General features: G+C 40.5%; 1 protein-coding gene across 3 annotated transcripts; it reads left to right on the plus strand.

Annotated features, from left to right (window-relative positions):
- Positions 1 to 5533: 5533 nt before the first annotated feature.
- LOC125738051 (cholinephosphotransferase 1-like) lies at positions 5534 to 14074 on the plus strand. 3 transcript variants are annotated; one of them, XM_049006565.1, is made up of 8 exons: positions 5534 to 5909; positions 6773 to 6920; positions 7085 to 7226; positions 7577 to 7661; positions 7904 to 8035; positions 8424 to 8582; positions 11702 to 11827; positions 12000 to 14074. In XM_049006565.1, exons 1-8 carry the CDS (start codon positions 5670 to 5672, stop codon positions 12114 to 12116), a joined length of 1149 nt encoding a protein of 382 aa, XP_048862522.1. In that variant the 5' UTR covers positions 5534 to 5669; the 3' UTR covers positions 12117 to 14074. The 3 variants fall into 3 exon arrangements, with proteins under 3 accessions (XP_048862522.1, XP_048862523.1, XP_048862524.1); XM_049006566.1 differs by having other exon boundaries at positions 8493 to 8582; XM_049006567.1 differs by having other exon boundaries at positions 7991 to 8035.
- The last annotated feature ends 9118 nt before the right edge of the window (positions 14075 to 23192 follow it).

The following is a 23192-nucleotide window of genomic DNA, read 5'->3' on the forward strand; positions in this document are numbered from 1 at the left end:
AAACTGCTGTCCATTATGGACAATGTTAGGCACCCTCTGCACACTGTCATAAACAAACAGAGGAGCCTGTTCAGTGACAGGATGCTTCTCCCCAAGTCCAGAACCAACAGACTTAAAAACTCCTTTGTCCCACCCGCCATCAAACTGTTCAACTCCTCACTGAGGGGGAGGAGGAGGAGGGGAAACAGGAGGTCAGAGTAGGACGGGGAGAAACATCCATCCATCCATTTTCCAAACCGCTTATCCTATTGGGTCGCGGGGGGTCCGGAGCCTATCCCGGAAGCAATGGGCACGAGGCAGGGAACAACCCAGGATGGGGGGCCAGCCCATCGCAGGGCACACTCACACACCAGGCACTCACACATGCACACCTATGGGCAATTTAGCGACTCCAATTAGCCTCAGCATGTTTTTGGACTGTGGGGGGAAACCGGAGTACCCGGAGGAAACCCCACGACGACATGGGGAGAACATGCAAACTCCACACACATGTGACCCAGGCGGAGACTCGAACCCGGGTCCCAGAGGTGTGAGGCAACAGTGCTAACCACTGCACCACCATGCCGCCCCGGGGAGAAACAGGAACAATAAATTACTTCTACTATTATAACATATATGTGCATTTTTTCTCCTGTGCAATAATGCAACAACCGCAATTTGTCCTGTGCAATAACGCAATATCTATTTATATATACACCTTATAGATTATTGGCATATACATATCACAATCTCTATACACACTGTGGTTCTACATAACTGCTGCTAAATCCCTCTATTTCCCTTTTATTGTGAATAGTTTTTCCCTTTCCCCCCTCCCTACTCGTATCCTTATCAGTATGTTGGCTCTTACCTTAGTATTTGTATTTTAAATTCCTCCTCTTATATTGTATTTTTTTATTATATTTTTATAACTTGTAATATGCTGGTGTACTGCTGCTGGAAACTAGAATTTCCCAGAGGAACCTTCCCGAGGGATTAATAAAGTTCTATCTATCTATCTATAAAACTAATGCTTTCTCAAAAATAACATTATGATGAAGATATTCTTGAGCAGTACCAGTAAACTTTAGTTACAGTTACAAACATAGCCCAAAGAAGGTCCAAACTTGGCAACCACAATCAACTATGCACACACACACACACACACACATACACACACACACACACGAAACCCTTTCCCAATATAATTAATAAAAAAGTAGCTTCCTGCATGCTCCCCAACCTGTTTGAGGCAGCCAGACCAAACGATGCCAGACTCGGGCCTCAACTACGTTAAAGTGATGTGATTAGCTAATAGATCAGTATAACCAAGATCCCATTTGTCGTGCTGCTAAAGTAAATACATGTTAAAATAAATTGCGATTTTCATCTTTACGAATCGTTCTAAGGCATAAACTACAATTAATGGATAAAATTGATTTGTCTCTCAGCTCATGTGTTTGCATAAGTAGATAAATGATTATGCAAGTAACACCGCGAACTGCATTCTAAAAACTTAAATTAATGTGTGCAGTTGTGCTGCTCCTTTAGTCAACGGGAGAGGGCTCAGTAATATTATTGTTCAATCCAATTATTTGCTGCCATTATTTTAATTTACTAAAACCATTAAATTTGAATGCGTAATGGAAATACGAATAATTTAAGACATGAAACTACACCCTGTATGTGGAGAAGAATGAAAAGGCGGAGGCATGTTTTTAGTTGTAAGAAAATACTGTTCGACTTGGAAGGGTATGTCAAATATTTTTTGGGATATACCTGCTAAATCATGCTTTTTGGGACATACTTGCTGCATTATCAGATTTATTACAATCTATGCTGATCTGTGTCACTGTATAACACAAATGTTGACTACTGTATATATAATTTAGGATGGAGGTTAAGCAATGCCATCTAAAGCAAAAAAAAAAGAAGCCCAAATTACACTTGAAATATCCCCCACTTTGTCAGATCAAGTCCTCAATTTGAACTAGTGGCAAAACAGAAAAAGTGTGTTAGAGATTGTTGATGCCACCTGGTGTTATGCTTCTCTGGTGCCAGCTCCTATGCTCTGTGCACAACGGCCCATGCCTTATTGCTTTGGGGAGAGTTGTACACTCAGTGCTCTGCATGTGTAGAAATTTCAAATCCGAGTCGCAAACTTGAGTACCCACCTCTGAGTCACATATGCGTCAGACAATGTAACACTCTATGAAACTTAAATATCAGTGTCATTAACAATGCTGTCTGTCTTTCGAAATGTTTCGAAATACACAACAGCAATCAACATGACTTGAAACAGCTGGTAACACAGGGATTCCACACGAGGTAGATGCGGGGGCGTGTCACAGAAGAGGATTGGCATGATCGGAGCATGACACTGCTCTAGCTGATAGATAAATTCCGCCTCTTCTTCACTTCTCCCCACACACAATCAAGTGACTTTTTTCTTTTTACTGTAATCATTCTGTAGCGTTATTTGCATTCATGTATTTTTATGTCACAAGTACACATCATTTAATGTTTATTTCTGACTATGTATTAATGAATATTTGATATTTGTTTCTGACCATATCCCCATCTAAAAAAGATTTTGGATGTATTGGGGAAGCGAAGATCCGCAAATGCCTGTCTATTATCCGCATCAAGTCTATTAAACTTCAGGAATATTGATCAGGTCAGTTAAGTAGCGGAGGGGGTTGCTTAGTTTCAACAAATTATCAACAGGTGACCTAGAGGGGCAACAATGAGACGACCCCCAAAACAGGAATGGTTTAACAGGTGGAGGCCACTGGCATTTTTCCCTCCTCATCTTTTCTGATGGTTTTTTCACTGGTTTTGCATTTGGCGACGGTCAGTGTCACTACTGGTAGCATGAGGCGATACCTGGACCCTACAGAGGTTGCACAGGTAGTCCAAATTCTCCAGGATGGCACATTAATATGTGCCATTGTTAGAAGGTTTGCTGTGTCTCCCAGCACAGTCTGAAGGGCATGGAGGAGATTCCAGGAGACAGGTAGATACTCACAGAGAGCTGGACAGGACCGTAGAAGGTCCTTAACCCATCAGCAGGACCAGTATCTACTCCTTTGTGCAAGGAGGAACAGGATGAACACTGCTGGAGCCCTGAGGGATGCTCAGACCTCTACAAGCTAGACAACGGCACCTTGACTGCCATTAGGTATCAGGATGCTAATCCTTGAACCCATTGTTAGACCCTATGCTGGTGTAGTGGGTCCTGGGTTCCTCCTGGTGTACGACAATGCCCGGCCTCATGTGGCAAGAGCATGTAGGCAGTTCCTGGAGGATGAAGGAATTGATACCATTGACTGCCCCCCACGCTCTCCTGGCCTAAATCCAATATAACACCTCATTATGTTTCGTCCATCCGATGCCATCAGGTTGCACCTCAGACTGTCCAAAAGCTCAGTGATACCCTGGTCCAGATCTGAGAGGAGATCCCCCCAGGACACCATCCATGGTCTCATTAGGACCATGCCCCAACATTGTCAGGCATGCATACAACCACATGGGGGCCATACAAACTACTGAGCATGATTCTGAGTTACTGTAATGAAATTTTGTCAAAATGGACTAGCCTGCTGCATCATTTTTCACTTTGATTTTCGGGGTGTCTTTGAATTCAGCCCTCTGTAGGTTGATAATTTCATTTCCATCAAACAACGTGGCATCCTTTCGTTCCTAACTCATTACCCAGTCTACATCAGTATAGATATCCAGCATGATTTTTCCCCCATTGATATCTGATGCGTTTTCTGTCATGTCCGATCCTCGTGTGTGCCACGCCCCCGATTATCCACGTGCGCTTCCCCGATCTAGCCCAGCTTTGCCCTGTTATAGACAAGGCGAAATATCAGTCCACGTCTTGCTCTGTTTGAGGTCCGTCATTGATGTTAGTACCGTTGTGATGTCAGTATCGTGGCGATGTCCTGTTCTTCCCGTAGCCGTCTCTTTGATAATTTTCCCCGTATTCTGCGTGCCTGCCTCGGCCGGGCGTGACATGTAACTTGTTCCTAAACTAGTATTATCAGTCCAAATTGCTTCGCGTCTGTTTTAGTAGGGGAAATCATAAATCGTATCTAATGGCTAAAAAAATGATTCAGCTACGCATTTCTATGTCAACATATTTGCATCACTAATTTGGCGTCCTGTAATTGCTGATCTGTGTGCTACCATAGGAAATCATGCATCACAATGTTTTAATAGAACTTGACTATGTTTCAGTGGGTAGAAAGACATCGCTGACAGCAGTAGTTAAATGTAGATGGGCAAGTTACCTACAATTAAGTCAAAAATAGAATAAACAATATTACCTCGATGGTCACGCATACTATTCGTGATGTCCTATAAACAATACAACCGTTTTCTTCCTTTTAACAGCAAACACCTATTGCCAGCGATTTAAATGGTTTCAGTTATCTTTAAACGACACGCAGATATTGGAAAGACAGGCAATGTTTCTGCATAATTGGTTTGTTTCCCTCAGCATATTAAAGACATTAAGAAAAACATTAACGCGACACCAAAGCCGTATAACTACAAATTAATGGGTAACGTCATGATTTCAAATCAGTTCGCAACCAGGATCTTTCAGAAAAAAATCAAACCACGAGCTGAGAAAACAGTGGAGTGCTGCAATTACTAATAAATCACAGAATAATTATTCGAGGCAAATCGACGTCATTTCCCACCCCAAAATCAACGTGGGTTTACTCGGGGTAACACAGGGCTAACGACACGCCTTATTAATAGAAGGCATATGAGACGCGTTTTTTGCCTATTTGAAATTTAATCTCGGCTTTACTCACCTACCGCCAGCCGTCACAGTTCAACTATAAAGAAATTCTGGTTGCTTAAAATAAAACAACGGTGGTGTCAGCGTGATTGTTACATACTTAAAGACCCACACTCACAAGCGCTTACTCGAGATGGTCATCGCAATTTCAGTCAAACAAGGCGTCAGAATCCCCATCTAATCATATAACACTGGAAATATGTCACGTCAGTGAGATCTGCTAAAACCATTGAGTATTATGCAAGTTTCATAATCACTTAAACTATTTGGAATAACTGTGTCGTTAATGTAAATATAAGGCGAAAAGTCATTAAATTGAGAATATATATATATATATATATATATATATATATATATATATATATATATATATATATACACACACACACACCAACCTACACTACACACTAAATGTGCATTGTATTCATACTCTTGTTTGTTGTCCTACTTATGTGTTGTTGTATATTGAACGTGTTTTGCACATTGTATATATACTGCATGCACTTTACTATTTCTTTACAAACAAGTACAGATGATGGGTGGATAGCTGCTCTTTATCGTTATTTATTGTTTAAGTCTGTTTAAATATTTCATTGCACTTGTACAAATGAGAAAAAATATTATATGTATAAAGAGCGCATATTATTTAATCAGTACAAGTTGAATGAACATACACATTGTATTTAAATTTCCCAACTTGTCTCGTTTCCGGGCACAAGTTTCCTGCCCTTAGACAGAAGTGAGTACTCAGTATCTTGCCGGTATGCGGTGATCGAGTGTGTAATCCGGATGTATAAATAATCGTGTTTTCTGTGCCGTATCTGCATAGTTAATCAGACAAGCTCAGGACGGCGAGTAGCGTTAAGTCGTCTCGATGCATTTCCAGCTCTGGCCGAATCCGCTATCACCGCAACAGCTGAAGCGGCTGGATGGGCACCGGTACAGCGCGGCCGGGCGCTCCTTGCTTGATGCACCCTGCCAGCTCTTCTGGAACTGGCTTATTGAGAGGATCCCCACCTGGGTTGCGCCTAACACCTTGACCATCACCGGCCTCCTTGTTAACATTATCACGACTGTCATACTAGTCTACTTCTGTCCGTCTGCAACGGAGGAGGTAAGTTAAACTGTCAGGTCTTTAAAATTTAACACATACGCAATATTAATTTATGGTTCTAGAATGGAGACTTAAATGATAAAATAATTGTATATTTCGGTTTCGTTTTATTGAGACAACATTTTGTATTCTGTTTCTCTGGGTGTACATTTTAAACATATTCTAGTCGTCCGTGTATTCGGGGGATAGGTCAAGCACTAAATGGCATGAACTTTACTCCTGAAATGAGTGCTGTGTGATCTGCTCCGGATGGTTTCTACCACTGCTATCTTTACTCATACAGTGTTATAAAAGCCTAGAAGAAATCAGGTGATCTGCACGAATAATGAATTAGAAATGAAGGTGCATTCATTTGACACACAAATTCTAGATCGACAAGTTCCAGATGGCCCTGGGCTAAATGGCAGCAGTGACTGCCTTTCTGAGGAATCTCTTTCATTGTCATAGTCCCTTCAGGGCACTCTCAGAGCTGTTATCTTTTGATAGTTAACATGAACTTTGTCCAGGTCGGAAAGGCTTGCTGGCAGTTTATTTGACTGTGGTTATATTTTTGTCCTACTCAGAGGACAGTGCAGGAAAGCTTACTGTAGAGTTCAGGCTGACAGGGGGGCAAAGGTAACACTGTTATTGTGGTGTAATGTAGAATTTAGTATATCTGTGTAATATATACATCACTGGCATATGCCACAGCTGAAATGGATTGACAGCAAGCCCACTTTGATCACACAAACAGTAACTTATTCATTATGGTGTACACTGTGTTGCATGTAGTACCCCTCCCCCCCCCATTTGTGAGCATGGGCTAATCCTTGGCAACAGTGCTGACCATGCAAACTTTTTATAGGTTTTTTTCTGTGTCCCAGGGTCCAGGATGGATCTTTCTCCTTAGCGCCCTGGGTGTTTTCATCTACCAATCACTGGATGCTATCGATGGGAAGCAGGCACGGAGGACTAACAGCAGCTCGGCCCTCGGGGAGCTCTTTGACCATGGGTGTGATGCTGTTTCCACAGGTATGGGGCCTTACTGTAAGAGCTGCCTGTTATCGTAACACATATCCAGATAGGAGGCAACATTATGGGCTTGAACATAGACTCATAATTCAAAGGTCTTTGGATTAATTCTCATGAGGCATTCTGCTGCCCGAACTGAATTTTGTATTGTGCTTTGTCTGCAGTGTTTATTGCTGTGGGATCATGCATTTCCTGTGGAGTGGGGATATACCCTAACTGGATGTTCTTCTATGGCTTTGTGGGCATGTTCATGTTCTTCTGTGCACACTGGCAGACCTATGTGTCCGGCACACTCCGCTTTGGCTTGTAAGTGTTCCCCATCACCTTTAGGCATTTGTACATGTATTAATGCTGGAGGAGTGCTAATTGAAATCAGTATATATTCCTGACCCTGGAGTGTTGAACTGATGTCAGCAGTCTAAACCCACTAGAGCAGGGGTCTCCAACTCCGGTCCTGGAGAGCTACTATCCAGTAGGTTTTCTATCCTACCTGGCCTCTGATGAGCCACACCTGTTCCTGGTATTTGCCTGAGAGCAGGTGTGGCTCATAAGAAGCCAGGTATGATAGAAAATCTACTGGACAGTAGCTCTCCAGGACTGGACTTGGAGACCTCTGCATTAGAGTTATAATCCATTCCCTGCTTACAATTTCCTAGGCTGGATGTGACCGAGGTCCAGATTGCCATCACCATCATGTATATAATGACTGCATTTGGAGGTGTGGGTTTATGGGAGAAAAAGGTACTACACAAATAATTAAGCCCATTTATATCACATTGTCTTTATCTCATTGGTCAGGGATGGATGATCACAGTCCATACAGCCCTGGAGTCCTTTAGATTTTTCAGTTGAAGAAATATAATGTTCTGAATAATTATTGAACAATTGTAATAATAACAATAATAATAATTATCTGTATATCAAGTGTAATTCTCATGCGAAATGGTTTTACATTTCAAATTAGCATGTCTGTTTTGCTCTAGCTACCCATTCTAGGCATGAAGCTAATCACTCTTCCTACCCTGGGCATAATTGGTGGTTTCCTGTCCTCCACCTTCAACTACTTCCAGGTTATTCTAAGTGGAGGTGTTGGCAAGAATGGATCCACAGTAGCAGTAAGTGTCTGTCAGTTACCAGTACTCCTGATTTGATTGGCAATGGGATTTTAACCGCAGTATAGATGGCATTACGTTAATTGATGCTGGTGTTTTGCTGATTTAGTTGAACTGCTTTGGACTGCTATGTTTTTGTTTAATGTATAATCTTTTAGCTCATTTCCCATAATCAGCTCCTGGTACATGGTTAGCATCATAGGACCTGGCAAAAATACAACTGCCCAGTGTTAAACATAACCCTGTTTTTCTCTGCATCAGTACATAGTCACTTTATTAACTTTTTTTATATCTCCTTGCAAGGTCTTGTCTTTATTTCCAGTTAATACAGTGGTTATTTGATAAGAATTTCTTTGTCAAGATGACTAGACAAAAGCTGTGTTTTCTGCAGGGAACCAGTGTACTGTCTCCCGGGCTCCATATTGGTCTCATCCTCACGCTGGCCTTTATTATTTTCAAGAAATCCTCTAGTCAGCTATTTGAACTCCACCCTTGTCTCTACATCCTCACATTTGGCCTTGTCATTGCAAAGATCTCCAACAAGCTAGTGGTGAGTTTTTTTCTTCTTTGTACCAGTTCTTTCAGTCCTCGCCATATTTTTTCCTGCATCTTTTGCAGGATTGTAGGCTATACATGGCATAAATATTTTTTCAGGTTCTCAAGACTGGCAAGTGGGGGAATATTGTCAAGGGCGGTTTCAGCTGGGGGTAGATTTATTTTGAAACTGTAACCTTGAAATATATAAAAAATAATGCAAACATACTGTATGCCTGTACACATTATATGACACTAACAAATGAATCCATCTTCACAGTATATTAACAACAACAACAATAATAATAGCTATTATTCAAGTCAAGTAGGTTTATTTGTTATATACACAGTACACAGTGAAAGGAAATATTGTTCCTCCAGGGACAAGATGTACAACAAAGGACAGAAAAAACACAGGACTACACAAGGGCAATATACAAGCCAAGACAACATACAGTGCAGTCGATAGTAGTAACTGTGCTTGTCGGTAATTGATATTTGAATAAATAGTGTTATTGCAGGTATTTGTGACTGATACTGGTTTTTAGCAGCAAGATGGCAATTAATAGTAAAGTGTACTATACACACACACACACACACACACACATATATACATATATATCATCACCTATGATTGGTTGGTGCCTCATTCTAAGTTCAGTGGCGGCTGCTAGTCTTTCAAACAGGGGAAGCTCATATTAGGCCTACATCATAAAATTTATTATGTTATTTGTACATGAAACCTCCGTTCCTTTTTCATAAAATCGTCTGTAACCCTGTCGTACCAATTGGCTGTATTTTCCAGGGACTTAACTAGTTTCCTCTGAATGGCCAGGAGAGCAAGATTGCTCAAACAATCTTGGCCCATTATGTTGCGAGTGTATGACTTGACCCGTGTTAAACAAGAGAAGCTCCTCTCTACACCTGCTGATGTAGCGCCAATTGTTGCCACTAACGACAACAGCTTGTATAGCTGAGGCATTGCACTATCCAACTCCATACTGTATCTTTAAAAAACACCAAGAAATCACACAGCTTACCCCTGCTCTCCTGTAAGTCATGATCTGAATATAGTGCTTGAAGTTAAGATCTCAGTCTCCCTGAGTCAAAGAAATGACCATAACTTTTTAGGAGACTTTCAAATGCCTCCTCTGGAAACACTTGTCTCATTTCATGAAATATACCTGGATTGACTAGTTCTAAGAAGCTCATGCTTTCCAAATTTGAAAAACGCTGAGAGATCTGCTCCATGAGATTGTCTAGCATGGTCATGTACAGATTTCTGTAGCAGTCCTGGGGATCCTGTAATGTACAGTAATAGGTTCATCACATTCATCTCTGATGTGAGATTTGCTGCTTTTGCATAAACTGCTTGATAAGCCTCCTCTGACCTCCTCGGTAAAAGCAAGGAAAGATTCTTTTTTGTGCATTAAAGAATAGCCATTTGCTGGAAAATATCAAAGACAACATCTGTCTCAGAGAAGATTTGTTCATATGTATACAACATGAAAACAAACTCAAAATCCTCCAGCTTCATTATGAAGCCTTTGGCAGCACCTTTTGTGTCATCATCCATGCTCTCATCCTGGGTAATCTTGTCAAAAGTCCGCAGGAACCCATCATAATTGTTTGCCACAGTGCTCACTATATGTGATATGAAATTCAATAAAGTAGGAGTTTTTCTGTACATATTGAACACCCTGCAGACTCAAGAAAATACATCCTTTTTGTGGACTTTGGAAAAAAATGTGGTAAATCCAAAGAGACATGCAAAAAATATTCTTGATTCAGGCAATCGTTTAGCACCCTGGGACAATGCCAGGTTCAGTCTGTGTGCATAGCAATGCACAAATATTGCACTAGGGGCTATTACTCTAACAGCAGCCCCGTTGTAGGTTTGTGCCATAAGTTTTTCTCTAAAATGGTAGCCCTGCATGTTCTCCCTTAAAACTTCAAACATAGACTGAGCATCTCTCCTACCTTACACATCCAAAAATTGAATGAAGCGCTCCTGAATTTTGCCTGCAGTATCCACAAATCTAACAATGACAGACGGTTGGGCATGGAAAATATGTCAGTTGCTTCATCCACCTGCCATGCAAAAAATGGAGCAGTCTGAATTTCACCTTTGAATATATCAGAAACAGTGGCTATGCGAGCAGAGATCAAGTCATTTTGGATTGAGTGGGACATACCACCTGGTGATGGCTGAAATTGTGTGGCCAAGACAGAGTCATATTTAGCTAATGTTTCTGTAAATTCCCTGTAATTCCCCTAATTTGCTGATTCACTACTCTCATCATGACCCCTGAATGCCAGCTCCTGATGGCCAAGCACAGAAGTCACATCAATTAGGAAGGCCCTGTTTTTTTCTACTGTTTCTTTATGTTTTGCTACCTGAATGCGAAGACCTTCATTGATTGCATGTTCAACCCTGACCCTGCCCAGACAACTTAACCTTGCACATGAATTCATATGTTCTTTGCACTTTACCCAGATCCCTAAAACCCATGTTTGACCAAACAACACATCCCATTCCCTGAGAAGGTTTCATCAAGAGGCATGGATAACAGTAGATTTTCTTTGTCACAGCACTTCCAGTCAGCCAGTTCACCTTGTCATACCAGCAGAGCTGAAAAGACCCTTCCATGAGCTACTTTAATTATATGAAAGAACTACTTTACAATGCTGAAACAAGGAGCAAAGTCAAGAATGCTATAATATTGTTTTTTTTATTTAAAGAATGATAATAATAATACCTTAGGAAGCATGAGACAAAATCTTGATCTTGATGCTAAGTGAAAAACAAGGGTGGGATATAAGTGGTTTTGATGGACACTTCTGATATATAATAGAAATATTAGTTAAATAGATTACAATAAAACATTTTAAATATGTTTTTATTGGTCAACAACTTGTCAAATGCAATCAGTAGTCAGAGGTGAATGAACATTTATAGTAATAAGTCACAATCGTCAGAAGTGGACAGAAGTGGTTTTCATTGGACAGCTTCCATATAAATGTAAACTCCTATTTGAACAACGTGTAATTGACTGCATGTTCCCATTATCCAAACACACATTGATGGTCCCACACAACTGTCTTCAACTGCTACATCATACCTCTCCATTACAGGTGGCACACATGACCAAAAGTGAGCTTCACCTTCAGGATACTGCCTTTATTGGACCTGGACTCCTGTTCCTCAATCAGTACTTCAGTGGCTTTGTAGACGAGTATCTTGTTCTTTGGATTTCATTTGTGAGTAACCTTTTTTCAGTATGATTAAATTGAAAATTTGAGTTCAGCTGTAATATCCCAGAAATGGGAAAGTGATACAAAAAGTGTCCTCTATAATAGCTAAATAGCTTTTTCCCCCCAATAAATCACAGTTTCTTAATATCTTTATCCCTGTTCTTCTGGCCTTTTCTAGTTCTTGTCCCTGGTGGATCTGATACGCTACTGCACAGGTGTGTGCCTTCAAATTGCTACCCATCTGAAGATCCATGTGTTTAGCATCACTCCGCTGTCCAACAATCATCATGAATAATGACTAGTCCTCCTGGAAAAAGCTTGGTCTATGAGAGGGGAGACCAAAACCAAGACCTCTGATACACTGCTGCAGCTGGAAAAGGGACTGATATCATATATCATATATCAACCTTTTTTAACTCAAGATCTATTTTTGTAGTGGCCGGTGTGCCGAGATCTACCAGTTGAAACAGGAAGCCATAGCTACTACTCTTTTACTCTCTAGCTATTGCCTTTCTGCATAGTTAACATGCACGCAGCAAATCCAGACAAATCCAGCTCATTTTCCAAATTGAAAAAGTGTAAATAAATGTATCTCTCTACCTTAGTGGGACAGCTGGCACTGGGAAGATGCAGCTAGGCAAAAATTGACTGCTGTGCTGCTAACTTTTCAATTCTCGCACTTTTCAGCTGCGTATGGCTGTTTTAGCAGGTAACTCAGTCTCATAGCTTTTGTGCATCGTTTACAAATGCGCTCCAAATTGCCCTTCTTCGGTAAACCTGCGGTTGCATTGCATATAAGACATATGGACTTCAAATTTGAGTAAACAAAAATAATCCTCTTCCCACTCTGAATGAAAATGATACGTTTTCGATCTTTTGCCTTCTGACTTATTTGTGTTTTAAATGTTTACAGTGCATGATTAGTTGCACATTGTAAAATAGCTGCAATAAAATAAAATAGCGCAAATGCACGGACACTAGCAATGCAATCAATTGATCGTGATCGACTGTTTGGGCACCCCTGCCTTGTATTCATCATCAGTCTATAGTTTTAAGTCTAGGTACTCGTGTTATACATTTTCCATTGTCAATAATTCCATTGTCACATTTTTTTATCATGCATTTATTGTGAGTTTTCTTAGATCAAAATGTACTTTACATATCCTCCCAATTAGATATGATCCTCTTGTTTCTTAAGGTCCAGTTTAAATTGAGGCATTTTTTTTTATTTTTCCATTAGAAAAAAATCCTTAAATCAGTACTTAGTTTTAATGCTGCCACTTGAACAAATAGGAAACAAACACAAAGAAAAATATAACAAAGGCTTTACTTTAAAATTTGAAATCCTATAATGTATTCTCGTTTTAGAAATTTGAGTTTGGTAATTATTCAGATACTATGAACTATTCTCCCACCTTGTGCAACTTTATTTTACTAATATATTAATGCAGATGATGTGTCATATAATGGTATAATGTGAAATGTTATGGAAATTATCACAATGATGGGCTGTTGCAGGAATGAAGACCCTGTATTGCAAATGAATTATTTTAGCCTTAATTTCTACACATTTAGGGCATTGACTTATTTATGAAATTGTTTAGCCTGTTTGCCTGTGTGACAAAATGCCAGAGAACCAGTGGGGTCAGTCCTCTTGGTGGTTGGAACTGGTGTGATGATGAGGCATTACTGGCTTGTCTTGTCAGATTATGCCGGTTGCTGGATCCTGGTTCCAGTGCACATCACACATTAAACTCCAATACTGGTGGTATGACAAAGGAGATTGATCCCATCCTAGTGGGCAGATGCTGAAGGCTCCTACAGAACTGCAGGCTCTACAGGAGTGCCCAGTTTGTGAATTCTGACCAAAAACTTGTCATTTCTACTCTGGAGTTTCAGCTTAGGTCCAGTAGTTCATCTTGCAGGGTACCCTGGATATTATTGAGAAGAGTCACAGTGCACAGCTTGATACCAGCAACCAGACCAGACTGATTTTATGCCTAAGAAGTTTTCCATCGACCACATTCTGACACTGATGGATCTCATCAAGCAGAATTGCGAATATCGGTAGAGTTTCTTTGCAGCCTTCATCGTGCTCCTGCTGCTTTCATGGACTGGATTAGGATTTGGCCAGAGTTATGGGGTTCAGTGGCTCTGGAGCATCTTTTGGTGAATAAAGATTCACTGATCTTGACTGGAGGCTTTTATTAGGGTTTTCGAGAGACCCTAATAATAAAATAAGTTATGTTAAAACCAAGCACACCATTGTTTTTCTTGTGAAATTCCCAATAAGTTTGATGTGTCACATAACCCTCTTCCTATTGAAAAAACAAAAGTTGGATCCAAAATGGCCGACTTAAAAATGGCCACCATGGTCACCACCCATCTTGAAAAGTTTTCCCCCTCACATATACTAATGTGCCACAAACAGGAAGTTAATATCACCAACCATTCCCATTTTATAAAGGTGTATCCATATAAATGGCCCACCCTGTAGATCTGAAGACATTCTGGAACTTTCTGTTTCTCATGCTGGAAAGATTTGTGGAGCATTATCCAGCCATATCCTTCTTGAGGAGCCAAAAGGTTCATGAGGAGAGAGAGGTAATCCACTAGATTAGATTTTACAATTACTCATAAAGAACTAGTAGATATTAATGAATAGTCTAAGCAAACATCATGTATTATTTTAAAAAATGAGTTCATGACAGCATAGTGAAAATTTGTGTTTTAATAAAACCAAAAGGTTGCAACAATGTATACATAATAATATTTAAATATTTTCATCTCTGACTTCAAAAGCCAACTGACGATGAGTGAGAGGCTGAGGAATTTATGTGATGCTCATTCTATGCACATTTACCCTGTGCATGTCAAGTTAAAGGCATGCTACATGTGGACTGTGTGCTAGATTACATGGTGCATGGCCGTTTCCAGAGGGTGGGACTGGACTGTGTATCTGCCTGGGGGATTACCGGCTGGGATCCTGAGGAGTTTTGCTGTGTGGTGGGTGCAGCAACGCACTGCATTAGCGCATGCTCCCCACCTTGACCTGACCACCTATGTTATAAACTGCAGATTTTATTATTCTTGATAAGCATTGGAAAGTTGACTGAACAACTATAAATGAAAATATAAGCCAAATAAAACAAGTTTCTTTTATAACATGATAAGAGTATGTAACAATTCATGTCTGACATCCTATTAACTAGTTGTATGATGATGGCTTAATTAAATTTTAGGTTGTCCTTTAACTTCATTTGTCCTCATTAACGTTCATCCCATGAAACAGAACAATATGTCCCTTGTAGAATGAATGCCTTGAATTTTCTCTGCTGTTATAACTGCCAGAGGTTACCTTGATGAATCAAAGATGAGACATTTTCTTGCTAATAATCTCAAAATAATCTCAAAATCCATATAACAAATCATATCCATAGTGATCCCTCTCAGCCCCCACCTCCAATACTCTCCTTAGACAATTTTTCACAATGCAGTTTCGCAAAAAAAAAAAAAGATATGATCTGTACAGTCTACTTGATCCGTTCCTTTCAGGTTCATTTCATGTATAGAGTAGATGTGCACATGCATATATCAGTCACATCATTGATATCCTGTCTGTGTTCTGTACCTGAGCACGGTTACTGATTACACTACATCTGTACTCTGACTGAGTCGGACTAATCCAGTAGTCCAAGTGGGCCAGTGTGCAGTTAAGGGTACCGCACCTGGGCATGATATGGAGATCACACTACTCAAACAAACTGGACTTTGGAAGTCAAACGTGCTTGGGCACAGTACAGATCGCCAAGTGTAAGTACACCCTGAGTCTCATAATATGCTCGTTGAAAAGAGTGACATCACTGGAAAGAGCTAATCCACTACAGCAACAGCTACTCCCTGATTATGACAACCATCAGAGCAACCAGACCAATAATAGGCGTATCCACCTACAGATCTAATCATTCCCCAGTCTGCCAACCTCAGATAGTGCCACCATGAAATGAGAAGTTTACAAAGCTCCCCAGACAGCAGGAGAAGACAGTCATCACACCAAAGACACAAGATGTTACATATCCCTACATGGGTACGCTGCCTCAAATTAGTACCAGAGAGTTGCCATGTAGCAGGTGATACCTTGGTATTACGCCATTTCTGATCTCCAACAGGTCTGACTGCATTGGCTCTCCAATGGCTTCTCCAGGGATAAGGCTCCTAAGGACTTTCCCCCATCCCCTTCATAGTGCATGCAGTCTTCCTTTGGGCAGCTGCTGCAGAGCTCCTCCCTGCCTCGTGCCCATTGCTTCCGGGATAGACTCTGGACCCCCCGTGACCCAGTAGGATAAGCAGTTTGGAAGATGGATGGATGGATGGATGGAAACCTTCATTAGCGATAAATCAGGCTAGCTACTTTTGTTCCTAAAGACAAATCAAATTTCTATGATCTAACCGTGAGAGTTTTTATAGGCACTGAGCTTTTGTAAAAGGGAGAACCGACTGGTGAACTTGACGTTGCATATCATCTGCAGTTGCTGGTACCGTTTGTATTTTTTTGTGTATATCTAAATAACTTCTTTGAGTTTACGTTCGGCACCTACTGTAAGACAAAGTTGGTAATTCACCCATTATGATAATATAAGAAAGCGTTACGGCACGTTATTGCGCCTGTATTTACACTTTATGGTTAACTGTGTGGTAGATTACTTCCTTCAAATGATACAAAGAAATGCCTCAGTCCCATTTGCCTGAACAAAATACAGCTTTTCATAGTCCTGAGCACTCACTATACATTCAGTTTATATGAAATTTTGTTTAACATTGAAAAGAAACACAGAAATTTATGCATCTGTGTGACGGACGTCTCTGATATTCCCTGATAAAATGGCCGCTACGTACAAATCGTGACGTATTACGCATGTAATTTAATACAACCCATTGCGTATACATGTCTCAGTAGATGGAAACATTACACAGCAGAGGCCACGACCTAGCTCAGCGGTCATTATATCTAGACTTACGAACAGTGAGCTATTTCAAACAGAAAAATTAAAAAACAAAAACAGAAATAAAATTCCAGGACAAGAAAGATTATTTCCAGGACATTTGGCCATTTATATCAGTTTCCAGGTCATTTCAATGACTGGAAAATAACCCTCAAAATTTTAAGGGTCTCCCAGGGTCTCCCGTGGGCAGGGCTCTGGACATGTAGTGATTTCCCCTCGGCAGAGTTCTGAAGCTGGCTGAGCAGTGAGGTGCTGAGAGTGGACTTGTGGCAAGCTTTGGACAGCCAGCAGGCTGAGCTGCAACAAGCTGCAGAGAGCCAGTGGGTGGATCAGCATCTCACTGTGGTCAAGCGATGGGCAAAGTGACTTCAGCAGGCTCTGCCAGCAAAGCGGCTGAGCGGCTTCTCACTGCCGAGGGTCTGGAGGCTCAGGCAAAGCAGCTAGCAGGAGAGGTGCTGGGGACATAGTAGCAGCAGTAGGAGAATCAGGCACTGTGGGTGGAGCAACAGCAGCAGCAGATGTTTCAGACACTGTGGGTGGAATGGCGGGCACTGGCTGCGGCACGTCAGAGGGCAGAGCTGCTGCCCGATTAAATGGAGATCCGGGAAAACTAACACAGGGATGGGCACAGGCAACAGGATGGATGACGTCAATAAGCAGACTGGGGTTGACTAGACAGGCAGGCACTCATATAAAACTAAAGAGGGTACAATGAACAACAGGTGTGGCTCATTAGGGCCATGCTGGCGTGGAGATAGGAGGGTCAGGCAGACACATGATGGGCAGGACAGACACAATTGCTAGATTTGTTACTATATCTGTTAATTCTATGAGCCTTTGTGAACTACTGACGGATCTACTGAATAAATAAATAATGAATAGCAGAAGTGAAATATTGATGTCATGTTTGTTCATTAATGAATTGTGACATCTTTTATGTCAAGTAGCTACTGTATTTGTTCTTACAATGTATTTCCCTCTGAAGTAAAGTGTTACTGGATACATTTTATATTTCACCAATTTTTTTCCCTACGAGATTAGTTAAATCCTATGAGATGAGAGCACTCTGTTTTTTTATTGCTAATCTGTATTTAGTATACTCTATTCAGGGATAGGAATGAACTAACTAATATTACTTTCTAAGAGTTTATGTAACTACATGAATGGTACAGGGCAGGGTACATTGGACCTTTGTTCTTTGTTCTGTATTGACTTACTCTAGCAGATTTTCACTGACTGTCCTGCTGCCAATATCAATTCCCACTACAGTGATAAAGGGTAACCTTAGACCCTCTCACCCTGTCACAGGCTGTGAGCCTGTGCACGCGCACACACGCGCGCACACACACATGCACACACACTCACACACACACACACACCTAAACTAATTTGTCACTTTAGATCAACGGTTACAGTGCTACATTAATTTAGGCTTTTCTGTGTTTTTAGATGTGAACTGGAAGATTGAATGTGATGATTGGTAATATAATGGAGACGGACCCCAGGAAGATCGTCGGCACGTCTTCAGGTCTCCGATCTTTCCGCTTTTTCCTCTTCCTCCAGCCAGATGTTGTCAGCGGAGGTTGAGTCAAGTCAGAGAGGTTGGGATCTAAAGGCTATCTAGGGCGATCTGCTGCCTATTCGCTTCCGCCGCTCAACTCCGGAACTGCCGTAAGTTCAGCCGAACCTCGTTGGTCAGGAAAGCATCATTTGATGGGGAAATCCCCCTCAGGATATGTCCCGTATGAAACGCCAGGGCACCAGCCGCGGGGTCCTCCTGGACCTCTGGCTGTTTCAGGCAGTATACAGCCTCGCTGAAAACTAGGGCCTTCATGAATACAGAATTTTCAGCAGCATATCTGAGTTCAGCATTAGAGAGCTGGCATACAGTACAGCCTTGATCTTATCAACAACTGTCTCCCAAATGCTGATACTTTATTGGGAAGCCAAAATGTTCCAAAACTACCCACTATATTAACTGTGACCAGCATTAGCCATAACACAGACACAATTAACATTATGTTTCCATCTTGTGAAATGAACTTGTGAATTTAGGTTCCATCCCTGTTGTGGGCAGTAGTGGCTTGATGGTTAGGGAAGTGCACTTGTAATTGAAAGATTGCAGGTTCAAATCCCTGACCAGCAAGGCACCACTGAGATACCCTAAGCAAGGTACTGCACCCCGGGCGCTGAATTAGCTGCTCCCTGCTATGTCACAAAAGTCACATTTGGGATAACACCTGGAACAATTCAAAAGATGACATAAGCTGCAGAGATTGTGTTTTTATATCATGTATATGTTAAACTTATTTCAATAAAGAGTCAATGTAAAATACACTGCCCGGTCAAAAAAAGTTGTCATTTGAATTTATATGAACAAATACCAAAGATTTAATGTTTGGATCATTATTACAGTTCAGCAATGTTATGCAGCAATAAAGTATTGTCAGCTGAGTACCTGAATCTACTGAATGGCCAGGTTACATCTCCATCAATCATCAAAAGATTCATTGGGTTAGAATTGTCAAACAGTGGTTCAGGAAGCATGAGGAATCATTTTCACAGAGTTGTGACCTTAACCTCATTGAACATCTTTGGGATGTGCTGAAGGAGGCTTTATGGAGTAGTTCAACACACTTGTTGTTCTTGGTGAGATCCTGTGGTGCTGAAGGGGACCCTGCTCCAAAGAGAAACTTGTCTCTTGTCTAGATATTGATAGTCTAAGTAATAATAAGTCAATTTTTTTTTCATTGATTGTATGCAGCCATATTTCATCTGAATACATCATTGGGCTGTAACAGTACACATATATGTCAGGTATATACAGTATATCATTTTTTGGTTTGGAAAGCACAATGAAATTAATGAATACATTTATTAGAATTTAGTGATCAGTGTTAACCCACACCACACAGTGCGCAACAACGAAATGTGTCCTCTGCTTTTATTAGCCATTGTATCACACAGATCCTTCATCCCTCCCTATCATCATTCCCAGTTCACCTGCAGGTTTTTCACATCAGCTCTCCTGTTCTCCATCGAGGTTCAGGTGAGCATTGGGTTTGGAGGCCTCATGACCACAGAGCACTGCCTGACAACCATCACTCTCCTGATCCTGCAGAACATAGCAGGGTTCATCACCAGCACTGTCATGCTGGGCTGCATCTTCATGAAGTAAAATGCACACCTTCCAAAGGACATTATTGCATGACATATGAACCATAACTGTGAAATATCTAAATACAGTGGAAACTGCATATAGTGATCATGTATGTCTGGGTGAAATCGATCACTATATGTGGATTATCCTTAGAACGGATTTTTTTCTTCTTTACTTCTCAGGCAGATTAGCATCTAACTGATGTGTATAATTACTATATGAACAAAAGTTAATAAAAGTCTTATTTTCTTAATTTTATTTCAACATAAAGTACAGGTATTTCAAACTCTTTACAAATTACAGTACTGTACAAATTAAACTACTAAACTGTGTATAATTCAAATATGCTATAAGACAGTACAGTACTGTACACAAATATTCAATTCAATTTTATTTATACAGAGCATTTTCAGAACATTATATTGTCTCAAAGATCTTATTGTAATTTTGCTGCTGCATCTCGGTGGCTCATTTTTGACAGTTTATCGTAAGCTTTGATGAGTCTATATTTGTGACTAAAAGAAAATGATTTTCTTTTTCCAGTCATGTTTTCAGTGCACACTGCATTAGTCTCAGGTACCTAGCCAGAAGCAGATGGGTTACTGCAAAGCAAAGTGGGACGATTGAAGTAGAAAAAAAAAGAATTACTGCAGTTTAATTTTTTACATCTGTTGTTATGTTTAAAAAAACCCAAAATGAACACTATATACAGACTATTTGATTACTATAAGTGAGTAATTTAAACAGTATTTGTAGAGGAATGATTCTGTCCCAAGCTTTTTGATACACAAAAGTGGTTGATTACTATAACCATGATCACTGTTTGTGGTTTCCACTGTACATGAGGGAAAAAAGAAACCTAGAACAATTTCATTTGGTCCCATAATCCCATTCATATCCTGAAATTATTTCATATCTCCCAGATTCTAATCAGCAAATTACATAATTTATTTGTTGTAATATGCCATTATTTGTTGTAACCATTTTAGAGAGGACTGGGGGAAAATACTTGGGAGTAGAAATGTCTGAAGAGCTATGAACCCATCTTTGTTCAAAAAATACTTGTACAGTAACAGACTAATATATTTTTTTAAATTGCATAAACTCCTCAATTTAAATAATTATTAATCTAAATAAATTGTAGCTATTTGCATCTTCAATGTGTGACAGGTGTAAAATTACTGAAAGTTCAGTAGTACATGATTTTTGTTTCTGCCCTAAACTATTCTGTCGTGTGCTTTTGATTTTTATAAATTACTATACTGACCCAATGTGTAAATAATATATTAACAAAAATGAAGTTCATTTTGATGTACAAATGTAGGCTATTTAATTTGTGATGACATATACGCTTGTATATAATTAATTTAATGTTGAATAAACATCAAATACTCCAAATCCAAACTACTTTCTTGCCTGTTTTTTTTTAATATAAAGGAAGGTCTTCCTCTTCTTGGTCCCATTTTCACTTCATACATTCAGGTTATAAGCAAAGCTTCCATTTCATCCATCCATTTTCCAAAACGCTTATCCTACTGGGTCGCGGGGGGTAAGCAAAGCTTCTTGCAGTAATTTGTGCCTCTCCTCTCATCTTGTGCTGGGTCTCTCCAGCGCAAATCACATGGCAGGAGGTGGTTTTAAAATTGCTTTAGGCAGGGGAATGCAGATGAAAATATATACAACAGGTTTGGGAATTTATCTAGCACTAACCACATACACCACTTTTCTGTGGCAGAATGGGGGGGGCATAAAGTTAACAAGGGGATGCATTTTTCAGTTTTCTATGTTACGATCCTCAGTCTAGGGTTGAGGACCGACAGAAAGGTAAAGGGAAAGGAGAGGGAAAACGAGACAACCAGGGGATGGGAAAAGGGAACACGGGACACAAAGGGATCTTTTTTGTATTTTTTTATATTTATTCAGAAACTCTTTTACAAACAGTAGGGCAACAGACTTCGGGAGTGACACGGCCAAAACAATAAACAAAACAGCACTAACGAACACGTCCCAAATTAAGCTAATACTAAACGAAATGAAAACAGGAAAACAAAATGACAAAACTAAATCTGACTCCCTTACCAAAACAACTGTGAACCAGACGAACGCATAAACAAAACAGCAGTCACTTCCTACACACCTAACAGACACAAACATACAGGAGACACAAAAACCGAAACACAGTATCCAAAGGGGCGAGGCACAGAGAGTAGTCAGGAGGACAGCGAGAGATCAAAACCAGAAGACAATCAAACCAACAGCAAAGGTACAGAAAGGGCAAAACAAAAGTCAAAAACCAGGAAACCAAAAATCTGTCATACACAAGCAATCAAAACGCAATCCAACCAACAACAAGCCAACAATGAGCAGAGCTCCCGCTGGATGTGTTCAGCAGGCTTTATCCTGGACCGGAACACAGGGCCAGGATCAGAGGTCAGAGGGTGGAAGGGGCGTGGCCGGAAGCTGGAAGGCGGGCTGAAGCAGCAATTAGCGAGTGGAGCTTGGGGCAGAAGACTGAGGTGTCCTGTAAACATATCAAAAACTCTTATGGCACATAACAGCTAACATTAAGAAAGCAACCCCCCTCAGATTACTTATTGGTGTTAGATATTTAGATATTTTCTCTTTTGTACTCCCTATCCTTCCCAGCCTCAACTTATGAGACAGGGAGGATCGCTTTGTTTTGAATTAGACCCAGGTGTGACAAGTAGAGATATAATGTTCTACAAAGTCTTAGACAATAGTATCTCTTAATTATGCAGTTCTCTGACCCCCCGAAGGCCATAGAGTTGCCCTGAGTAATTGTTCATTTGTCCACACTGTATCCACATTTGTCGATGTATGTGTGCTCTGTTTGAACAGTGGGGAAATTGTGTGCAGTCCTGGATTACATACATTGTGTTAGTCTAAATAGAAAATAATATATTCTCTTTATATATGAGCCAAGTCTCTGGTGGACATTTCTACAACATACTGTCACGAAACAAGGCGGTTCAGGAGTGAGAACAAACCATGGTGCAGGCAGAAATGTTGGACGACCCACTTGCGGCTGAAAGGACAAATAGGGTTTATTAACTGAACTAAAAAACACCAACAAAATAAAGGACCACGAGGAGTCAAAAGTAAATGGGGATTTTAAAAATTACAAAAAAAAAACGTTTCGCCACGATCGCTGGGGAGCGGGTGATCACTCGGGCAAGAAGGTGGGCAG

This window comes from Brienomyrus brachyistius, chromosome 3 (genome assembly GCF_023856365.1).
Source record: "Brienomyrus brachyistius isolate T26 chromosome 3, BBRACH_0.4, whole genome shotgun sequence".
NCBI lineage: Eukaryota > Metazoa > Chordata > Actinopteri > Osteoglossiformes > Mormyridae > Brienomyrus > Brienomyrus brachyistius.